The 11,525-nt window shown below is 29.0% G+C and overlaps 1 protein-coding gene across 1 annotated transcript; it reads right to left on the bottom strand.

Moving 5' to 3' along the window:
* Positions 1-1,007: 1,007 nt before the first annotated feature.
* LOC131647064 (2-hydroxyisoflavanone synthase-like) lies at positions 1,008-2,982 on the bottom strand. The gene is made up of 2 exons (XM_058916980.1): positions 1,991-2,982; positions 1,008-1,911 (listed from the first exon to the last, which is right to left on the bottom strand). The coding sequence occupies exons 1-2, from the start codon at positions 2,879-2,881 to the stop codon at positions 1,228-1,230; spliced, it is 1,575 nt and encodes a 524-aa protein (XP_058772963.1). The 5' UTR covers positions 2,882-2,982; the 3' UTR covers positions 1,008-1,227.
* Between the last annotated feature and the right edge of the window lie 8,543 nt (positions 2,983-11,525).

Raw genomic sequence — 11,525 nt, 5'->3', positions numbered from 1 at the left:
AATATTAATTATATTTATAACAAATAATAATCACAGTAAAATTATTTTTGGGGTTTTATCTATTCTATTCGGGAGCTATAAATATTTTACCAAAAATTATTTGTGGGTTTTAATTAAATTAATTTTTTAAGATTGAATTTTTTAAACTATATGACATAATTTTATATAAAAATAATTTTAACATGAGGAAGATGAGTAAATAATTTATATTTATGATTATTTTAAACCTAATATTATTTTTCAAAAGTTTTATTTTAATTTTGTTCTTCTAGTTTAAATAAAATTAAAAAAATACTATAATTGAAGTGTTTTTTATGGTAATATCCTAAATAAATATCAAGTATATTTATAACAATAATAATCACAATAAATATATTTTTGGTAAGAATCTCTTTTTATAGAATTTTTAAATAATAATTGTATTAGAAATAATCCGTAAGATAAAAATATTAGAACACGTGTATTGAGTATTTAACAAAATAACATAATCCCTAATGTTCTTGTTATTGTCTTAGCCATATAAAACTCACAAGAATACATAAAACCTAGAAATTTTTAAATTGAGAATAAATTTTTGACTTTTAGTACGTTGTAGAAAACATTTAAGTCTTTTTATTATCAATCAATATATTTATTTATTAATTATTTACTAATTAAAGATTTCTAAATTAGTAAATAATGAAAATAATGTATCAACACATATGAAAACAATCTGAATTAGAAAGAATTGTAAATCACAAAAAGTTTACCCAATTACAAAAAAGTTAGGTAGTGTAATTTTAATCAATTGTAAGATTCCATTTAATTTTAACATATTTAATTAATTGTAAAATAATACAATTATTTGTTATTTTCAAGACATTTTACATTGAAGGTAACTTTACTCAAATTTTTGAGTTGGATAGATAAGAATTCATCAAATATTAATCTAAAACTAATAGACACGATGCAAAATTTAAATATAAAAATAAATCAAACTTAAGACATTTAAACAAAGAATCCAATCCTAATGATTATTCTCATATCAAGTCGTTGTTCATGGCCACAAAAGCTTTTGTCCTAGAGTTTGCAGTGCATCAGAGATTCAGAATTAGGCAAATACACTATTGGTAGTAGAATTGAATATTGCAGAAGAAGTAAAATTGTCATGCTGTAGGAGTGAAATCGACACCGAAATAGACTCTCTTATTATCATTGATACTAGAATCTTATTGAAAATATCATCATTTATATGTTGTAAGAGGAAAGCAATTTAGCTGCTAAACCAGGTCTTGCAAGGGGAACACATACGAGATTATGTGCTCTTGGAACCGTGAGACCGGCTCTCTCTTTCATGCTAACCTTAGCATCATCACCTTTCAATATTTCTCCATGAAGGCCTGGTACTTGTAAATCAAAGCATTGGATAATAGATGCAAGCAGTGTTGCCATTCCTGCAGTAGCCAAATTGACCGCAGGACACATCCTCCTTCCAGACCCAAATGGTAAAAGTTGGAAATTCTGACCCCTCACATCAACTGAAGCTGCTTCACCTTCACCAACAACATTCTCTAAGAACCTCTCAGGACGGAATTCTAATGGTCTGTTCCAATATTTTGGGTCTCTTGCCACTGCCCATACGTTGAGAAGTATCAATGCTCCTTCAGGGATCACATATCCATTGATCTCACATTCTTCCGTACATTTTCTCTTTACCACAGGTACTGGTGGGTGCATGCGGAGTGCCTCCTTCACTATGGCTCTTATGTATGGAAGATTCTGAACATCCGACTCTTCAACAAGTCTATCTTTTCCCACAACTAAATCAATCTCCTCTCGAGCTTTCTTCAACACCCTCGGATTGTTGATGAGCTCTGCCAAACTCCATTCTGTTGACACAACTGTGGAATCTGTCCCAGCAGAGAAGAAATCCTGCATATAATACAGACAAACACAATCTAAGTTTCTTATCTAAAATATAATTAATATATATAATAACAAAGAAACTCACCACAACAAAACCCATGATTTGTTCCTTTGTAATTTTGATCTCCATTGTCTCATCTTGAGCAAATTCAAGCAAAGTATCAAGAAAAACTACACTTTGCTCACCTTCTTGGATATCTCCATTTTTTCCTTTTCTTTTGTTGACAATCTCTTGTCGTTTCTTGATAATTTTTTCAATGATAGGATCATATTTATTGAAAATGTCCTCAATTTTCTTCTCATAGTTCCTAAGCTTAAACATGTTCAAAGGCCAAATGAAATTGGTGAAACTGTATTCCCCAAAGATCTTATCAACATCATGAGCAATATCTCTAACCTCTTCAGCCTCACCCAACATTATCATAGATATTGTGTTGTTTGTCCACTTGAGAAGTTCCTCAGTGATATTAAGTGGCTCTTGAGTTTCAGCGCTATGAGCCATAACCTTAAGAACCTTGCGGATTTCTCTAGTCCTCAAGGGTCTCAACTTGTTGATGGAGGTGGCGTTAAATAGATCATTCATGATGAGCTTTCTAATGAACTTCCCGTCAGGCCCAGAGGGAACCATAGCAACGGATTTACCATAACTTAACCGTCTTTGGAACCTTGCGTTGAAGGAAGTGGCTTCATGAGTTTGAAAGAAGAGTTTGAAGAGATCGGGAGTTGATACAACAACGGTGGGCATGGAGCCGAAGTAAAGAGAGTATAAAGGGCCATAAATTTGTCCTAAACGGATGAGAGAGTGATGAAAAAGAGAATTATCTAAAAGATGAAGATGACCAATGAAAGGAAGACGAGGTTTAGGACTTGGTGGATTAGGAAGATGGCGAAGTGCCTTTGATTTAGCAGTGGGTGTTGGACGCAAGTATATAAAGAAAGCTATCGCTAATAAAGCAAGTGCAAGTTCAACCAACATGGTTGCAGCTTCTTGTTGATATAACAAAATTCAATGAACAACAGTGATGTTTGTAAGGTGAGGATATGGGATATGTATTGTGTTTGCCTGAGAAATACCTCTGTAACACTCCCTTTTTATAGCCCAACAATCGATGGCTTCTTTCAACATTCTATTAGTCTTTACCATGCAACTTTCTTTAGCACGCAGTTTTCTTTAATTTTGTTTTACATTACTATTTATCTAATATAAGAAAAATTGTTGGTATGAAAATCACCAAAATATATTTTTTTTTTATCTTAGTCTAAATTAATAATTTAGGGGCAAATAATGTTTTTTTGTTGATTTTTTTCAACTCACTTTTTACTTTTCAACCCATTTTTCACTTTTTACTTTTTTATTTTTCACTTTCCAACTCACTTTTCATTTTTCACTTTTTTGCTTTTCACTTTTTATTACTTTATTATTATTATTATTTTTAATAAATAATTAATCAAGATATTCCAATAAATTATTTTTTAATAAAAACATTATTATGATCATATTAAATGATTATTAATTTACATTTAAAATAATATTTAATTTTTAAAAATTAACTTTAATAATTGAATATTAATAACGAAGAAATATATTTTTGTAAATGATACATAAACAAAAATAATATATGTAAATGGAAAAAATTTATTATTGATCTAAATATTTTTATATATGAAAAATTGTATTTATGATCCAAAATATTTTTTATTCAAAAAGGTATACAGAATAAAGTACTATTATTGATCTAAATATTTTTATGTAAACAATTCTAAACATAAATAATATTTGTATATGGGAAAAGTCTATTAATGATTTAATATTTTTATATATGAAAAATGGTATTTATGATCCAATTTTTTTCTTTCAAAAAAGGTATACGGGAAAAAAACTATTATTGATCTAAATATTTTTATATACGAAAATGATATTTATAATACAAAAATCTTTTATTGATCTAAATATTTTTATATGTGAAAAATGGTATTTATGATCCAAAAAAAAATTATTCAAAAAAGGTATACGAGAAAACATTATTATTGATCTAAATATTTTTATATACGAAAATTTACAATTGATTTAGATATTTTTGTAAACGATACCTAAACATAAATAATATCTGTATATGGGAAAAATTTATTAATGATCTAAATATTCTTATGTTTGAAAATTGGTATTTGTGATCCAAAAAATTTTGATTCAAAAATGGTAATATGGAGAAAAAAATATACTTTTATATACGAAAATTTATTATTGATCCAGATTTTTTTCTAAATGATACTTAAACATAAATAATATTTGTTTACGGGAAAAAATCTCTTATTGATGTAAATATTTTTATATACGAAAAATGATATATATATATATATATATATATATATATATATATATATATATATATATATATATGATCCAAAAATTTTAATTTTGATTTAAAATAAATATATTATGTAAACAAATGTGCGTACCAAACCAGAACCCGTGCGTATGCACATGTTTGTTACTAACTTTTTAAATCAAAGTATGCATGCATATCTACTAGTGCAGACAGTTTGTGTATTTATTTTTTAAATTAAAGTGTCACAAAGATGACAATGGAAATTAATAAAGCTTGTCTTTTATGTTAATAGCAATTTATTAGTATGTTATTTACAATTTAATATTGGCTGAGCCAACATTTATTTCTTCTAGAGATTTGCAATTGTACTTAAATGCTATTCTATCATATGAAATGGATATACATTGATTCTACAAATTCTTATCTTTATAAATTCTTATCTTTATTCTTTTTATTATTAGTACCTTGGGTTCCCTATACCCAGGGTCAATCCTGACTTATAAGAAGTCCAGGGCAATTTGGCAAATAATAAAAATAGACCCTAATAAAAAAATTAATTAAAATATTTAATTATAAATAATACTAATACTAATACTTTTTAGTTTATTATTATAAAATAAATTTAATAATGTATTATTTTATAAAAAAAAATCAATAATTTGAGTTAAATTTGTTTACCGCTTTCTTCTTTTCTGAGTATCAGGAGAGTGAAAGTTGTAAGTATTTAGTTGTTTTCTAACACTTTAGTTATCCATCAAAATTTATTACAATTGATGTAGTAATATGAAAATAATTAAATTAATTAAAGATTTATACATATCTTATAAATATTGTGTTAGGTTATACTAACTTAAATCAATATGTTTTAAACTTATTAATTTAATTTATTATTCATATATTTATAAGAATTAATTAAAAATTACACTAGTATACAATTTTTAAATATGTTATTATAAGATAAAATTTAACAATATATATTTTTTATAAACAAGATCAAACCACTAATAATTATATGATTATATAATATTATTTATTATAATTTAATCATATAATAAACTTTTGAATATTTAATTACAAAAATTAAATATCATCTAAAATTTATATTAAAGAAATAAAATCAGAAAACTTAATAATCTTAATACTATATAGTATATAATATTAAATAAATAAAATAAAAAAGTTAATAAATTTAATATTATATAGTATATACTTAAAAGTAGTAGTTAGCAATTCCATTGTGTAGTCGGTAATATTTTCATTTATGAAAGTACAATGCCTAGGTTCAAACCTTGCTCCATCATGTAGTTTGGCATTTTAATAATAAAAAAAGGATTTAATGGAAATGCACCGACGGTGTAAAGCATTTTTACACTGTCAATTAAATCATAACCGTTAGTTTTGTTAGAAGTTTGACTTTTTCTTTAAATCACATACAAAGTATTTGTTTTTAAGGGTTGTGATGCACTGACCGTGTAAAATATTTTACAGTGACAATGCATTACCTTTAAGCTCATAAAAAAATATTAAAAACTTAAAACCTGGGGTAAGGATCGTACACGAGGCTTCAATTTTGTTGATGCCAACTCTATTTACCGTTGCGCCATAGATACAACACATGTTGTATTTCAAAATAAAATATATATATATATATATATTACACATCATTCTTCATAAAGCCCGTATCAAAAAAATTTGAGGCCCCTCTATTTTTGAGGTCCTGGGCTATGGGTCTGTTTGCCCCGGCCCAGGGTCGGCCCTGCCTGTACCGAATTCTATTTCAAATTCATTAGAATTCCTACTAGAACCCTAGGATCATTCTCGGATCCTCTCCCTGAATATCCAAATCCGGTTATAATTGGTATCATCGAGCCTTCAAATCCGCGACCATGACTAGGAGCCAGTCATTAGCTGAGTTAGAACAACGATTGACAGATGCTCAATCAGACAATCAATCCAAGTTCGATAACATCTCTACCAGCCTAGATGAAATACGTGCAATGATGCAACAACTAGCTCGGCTGTCCTCCAATTCCTCACCTCACCGTGACCGCCACCGAGAGGAGCGATGCACTCCGCACACTCCGGCAAACCCTTACTCCACTCGTATCACGAAGATTGATTTCCCTCGATTTGACGGCAAAAGGGTGAAAGAATGGTTGTATCAATGTGAGCAATTTTTCTCTCTTGACAATACTTCTCCTGAATATAAGGTCAGACTTGCTTCCATTCACCTTGATGGTAGCGCCCTTTAATGACATCTCAACTATATGCGTTCTCGTTTTGACATTTACCCAACTTGGCCACAATACATCACCGACCTCAACCTTCGTTTCGAAAATCCATACGACGACCACTATCAACCCTTATACAAGTTCGTCATTCTGGAAAAGTGCAAGAGTATGTTGATTCCTTTGAACTTGCCCTTACCCATACTTCCCTTCCACGTGAACATGCTCTGAGTATATTTCTTTCTGGGTTGGAACATGCTACCCAGATGCAAGTTTATATGTTTAATCCCACGTGTGTAGCCCATGCCACCCAAATTGCTAAACTATTTGAAGCCACCAAATTCCCACCCATCATACCACAAAGTTGGCCTCCATTTTCCAAACCCTTCCATTCGGCTCCCAAACCGTTCACTTCAAACTCAACCAATTCTCCTGTTGCATCTCCATCTGTCCCGAAACCCTTATTTCACCGCACCCCACGTTCTTATTCTACAACGGATATGGCCGGCCGCCATTTATCCGCCATACTTTAAACAATTTGGCTCAAGCAGTGAGATCTCCAAGGATTGGGCACACCTATCTTTCTCCTAAGCAACAAGTCTCTAATTAGGGTTTTTTTATCTAAAAGTTAACTGAACTTTGACCACCCATAACCTTTTCATGGTTCATTAGAAATTGTCCAACCGAAGCTCATTTTGAAGGAAATTTCATTCTCTACAACTTTGTCTCTCTAAAGACTTGGCCAAAAATGCTTCAGTTAAAAGATATGAGCCAAAACATTACAAGTCCTTTTCAAAAGTCAACAAAAAGTCACTTTTTATCAAAGAATGGTACATGAACATGGTAGACTCAATTGAGATGAAACCAAAAGGAGCTTGTAAAGGACACCTTGAGCTTTCTAAAAAGTCCTAGAACACCTTCATATGATTAAAATTGAAGAAGTTAGGAATGATGCAAGTTGGTCAAAATTCAAGAAATACTCAAAACCCTAATGAACCAATTTTGGGCTTTAGGCTAATGAGCCTAAGTTTTTGACTTCAAACATGATTATGACCTCACATAAGACCCATAAACTCATTCATAACATGTTTTGATTTTTATTTATCTTTATTTTGATTTTATTCACTTTAATTCAAAATAAATTAAATAAAATATCAAATGGATGGATCAATGGGCATGGCCTTGGTTATGAATCAGTATTAAAGCCCAAGGATCACTCATGAAGAGACCAAATTCGTGCTAGCTTGTTTATGAGGGAAAATGGCCAAATTTGGAAAGATTTCGTACAAATCTTTTTCAAACTTTTTTCTCACCAATTACTTGAAGCCCAAGTCCAAAGTTTAACCTAATTCCTTCCTTCATATATACTTAACAATGTCAGATCATTAGGAGACAAAGGCTGCACAGAAAATAGGGCTTCAAGACTTTAAAAAACTCAAAGAACTAAGGCATAACATGAAAATCTCTTCCAGCCAATTTCAGTCCAAGCAAATTATTCAATCACACTCCTGAGGACTAGAGGAAGCTCCTGCAATCATTCTTGCAGCCTGAAGTAGCCCAAAAAGCGCCCTCCAAATTGCAATGGTTTGTGTGTGTTTCTTTGATTTCAAATTTTTATTACAGGCCATTTAGTTTGTTTTGATGCATCCATTCATGTTTGTATTGATGTTTAAGATTGTTTAGACCCATCATTGGTGAGCTTTAATGCAGGAATGGCAAAACACCATAGTTAGGGCTCAAAGGTATCTTGTTTACGTATCAGGTGTTCCAGGCACTTTCAGGCCAAACGACCACCACCATTGGATTTCCAGGGTCCAAAATAAGGGGTAGGGTCCTTCTTTTGCATTTATAGTGAGTGTTTTACAGGCTACAAAAACGAGCTTGCCGGAGAAGATGGTGGTCTGCGGTAGTCCTCCGACGCTGAAACATTGACTACCAAGGTGGGATCCTCGTGCGTCACTATTGGCCAGTTAACATAGCTTGTTCTTCTCTCCTCTTCTAATTCGTTGGCCAACATACCTAGGCCCCACTTTAGACTCAGCTTTTTCAATTGACCAATTACTTGACGTTTTGTTATTTATTATTTGATGATCGATTTATTTAGAGGTTGAAAATGAAAACACAACACAGTTGGCAGCTGTCTTGGACCAATGACTTTCAAGACCTGGGTTTAACACCCAGTCCCAGCGTTTTTGCTTTTCTTTTCTTGTGTTTTCTAGTTTTCTTCATTACTTCATTTTTTAAACAATCTTATTATTATTATTATTATTATTATTATTATTATTATTATTATTATTATTTTTTATTATTAACCCATTAATTAATCACTAACCTTTAACTATTAAACCACAATTAACATTGATCAATTTTTATTTAATTTAGTTTAATTTTCTTTTCTTGTTTTTTCTAGTTTTCTTCTTTACTTCTTTTTTTAAACAATTTTATTATTATTATTATTGTTATTATTATTATTATTATTATTTTATTATTAACCCATTAATTAATCACTAACCTTTAACTATTAAACCACAATTAACATTGATCAATTTTTATTTAATTTAGTTTAATTAGTTTTTCTGTTAATTATTTTCTTTTAAAATCATAAAAACACCAAAAAATTGACTTCTTTTCTAATTAATTAGTGAAATTAGGTTTTAGGATAATTAAAATTAGGATTTAGTTTTTAGGTTAAAATAATTAAACATAGGTCATTTAATTAATTTTAATTTCTATTTTTGTATATAATTAACTTAATTAAATAATAGATTAATTATGATTAGTATTAATTTAATAATTAATTAATAATTAGGTTAAATAATAAGTTTTTTAACCCTAATTTTATTCCTAACCCTGATCTCAATTTTCTCCATTCCTCCATCTTTTCTCGATTTCTCGATTTATCCGCTATTATATTTCTCACGTATTTTACAATTATGTAACTGTTTCGAGGTTGTAATAGTAACTAGGTATTTAATTTCCGCACTTTTATTTTCCCATATTTTTTTATTATGTAACTGTTCCTGGTTGTAATAGTTTTAAACTAGGTTTTACTTTCCGCATTCCCCAGTTTATTGTAATCCCCCTCCCCCGAAGCCATGTAATAGTTTAGGGCTTTACTTTCCACTTTTACTTTCTGCACCTATAATCTGCAACTATATTTTCAATTATTTTTAAAAAGAGAATTATTTTTTAACATTGTAGGGTTTTCTTATAGGTTATATTTTTTTAAATTCTTTTCAATTATAAATTATTATGTTAAAATATATTATTTTAAATTATATATGTAGTATTTACGATGTTAAATAGTTTTTCCAAAAAAAAGTAAAATATAAGGTAAATGAGATAGAATTTCAAAAGCAAATGAAAGGTCTTATTAATAAAAGTTATATTTTAATTTAAATAAATTTGCACTCTAAAAAAAATAAAATCTTAGAAGACTTACATATATGTCTAATAAATACGATAATTTAAATTCAAATTTAAGGAAGTTGTAAAATTATCGAAGAATAATACTTTCTAAAATTTTTATAATTTCATAAATCAACTAAGAACAAGAACAAACCTTTATGTCATGAACCAAAGTGTACGTTGAGTGGCATGAGGGAGATTTGATTTGTGAATCAAATTACTATCCAGTAATATATGGCCGAAAGTGTGATCCAGTAAATTTTTTGTTGAATAGTAGTTGTAAAAGCATTTTTTATTTTATTTTTAATGTTTATATATTATCATCAATACAGTGTATTATTTACAATTTTAATATTCATTAAACTAAAAATTAAATAAAATAGAATTGAAAAAGTAAAAATTAAAGTTATGAGATACAAAGCAAAATATTTTATGAGAAAAAAAATTATGTGAATAGTAAAATGAAAAAGAAATATTATGTCAAATTCCGACTATTACTCCAAAGGGCTTAATGTTAAAATTATACTTACATGAGTAACAACATAATGGGTAATAGTAACAACATACTTCTCTATATAGTCATTTTGCAGGAAGTGGATTATTAGCAAAGTCCTAAATAAAGCAATGATACATAATGGATAATAGTAACAACATACTTCTCTATATAGTCTATCATGAGAGGGAAATCAGCATCAACACATAAAAGAGTCACAATATAGGTGTTTGTCACAGACAGAGGATACTTTCCTGCAGACTCAAATTATACTTTGTCAGTGATTTTTTACAGAATTTGTATTTTTCCTATTAATTTAAAATGATTTACATAAGTGATGAAGTAACCTTCTTCTTTCACTTTGGCATACTGAAGCAACAAAATTGTAGGAACTGATGCATCAACCCTATCTTTGTTAAACTTGATGAGCTGGTCCGCATATGATTCCCACAGAGTACAGTTCAACATGTTGTTGCTAAACCATAATCACAAAACATTAGGATATAACACATGATTCTACTATAGGACAGAGTTAAGAATTCGAAGAACGAAATCTGTGGTCACGCAACACCATACTAATTTGCCGTTTCTTTGCGCCAGACTCAGTCTGTGCATAACCAGTAATGTCGACCATTTCAATAACATCTGAAATAAATATATTAATTTCGCAGGACTAAAAAACCATCAAAAAATAAACAAACGAAATAGCGAAAAAGTATATTTACCAAGCAGGACATCTTTGACAAACTTCCTTATTATGATGTTTGAAAAACTTGTAAAAACAATCGGCTTCGGGGGTATCTCATGTTTGTCTTCATCAACGACAGACGTTCCAGCAGTAAGCTTTACCATATGTTTGTGTCCTGATGCTTTGAAACATCTTTCTTGGTTAAAATTAATCATTTATTTTAAAAATTAAAACTAAAAATTAGAATAATTAAGTGACATAACTATATACTTTTTGATTTTAACTTTCTTGGTCCAAAATATAGGAAAATAATTAGAATAATAAAGTCACATAACTATATAATCTTTCTATTGAATGATATAGAAAAATAATTATTTTTAATTAATAAGTCCAAATTTTTTTCATAAAATATTACTGCAATAAAATAAAATAAAAGATTAAATAAGTTTTTGATCCCTATAAATATTGCAGTTTCA

This window comes from Vicia villosa, linkage group LG2 (assembly GCF_029867415.1).
Source record: "Vicia villosa cultivar HV-30 ecotype Madison, WI linkage group LG2, Vvil1.0, whole genome shotgun sequence".
NCBI classification, from domain to species: domain Eukaryota; kingdom Viridiplantae; phylum Streptophyta; class Magnoliopsida; order Fabales; family Fabaceae; genus Vicia; species Vicia villosa.
This window is presented reverse-complemented; position numbering and strand designations above follow the sequence as displayed.

Bases quoted from the DNA above. Each gene is read 5' to 3' on its own strand.
- LOC131647064 (XM_058916980.1), bottom strand. From the start codon at position 2,881: ATGTTGGTTGAACTTGCACTTGCTTTATTAGCGATAGCTTTCTTTATA. The intron at 1,912-1,990 runs GTGAGTTTCTTT...TATTATATGCAG, and splicing joins AAATCATGGGTTTTGTTGTG to GATTTCTTCTCTGCTGGGAC.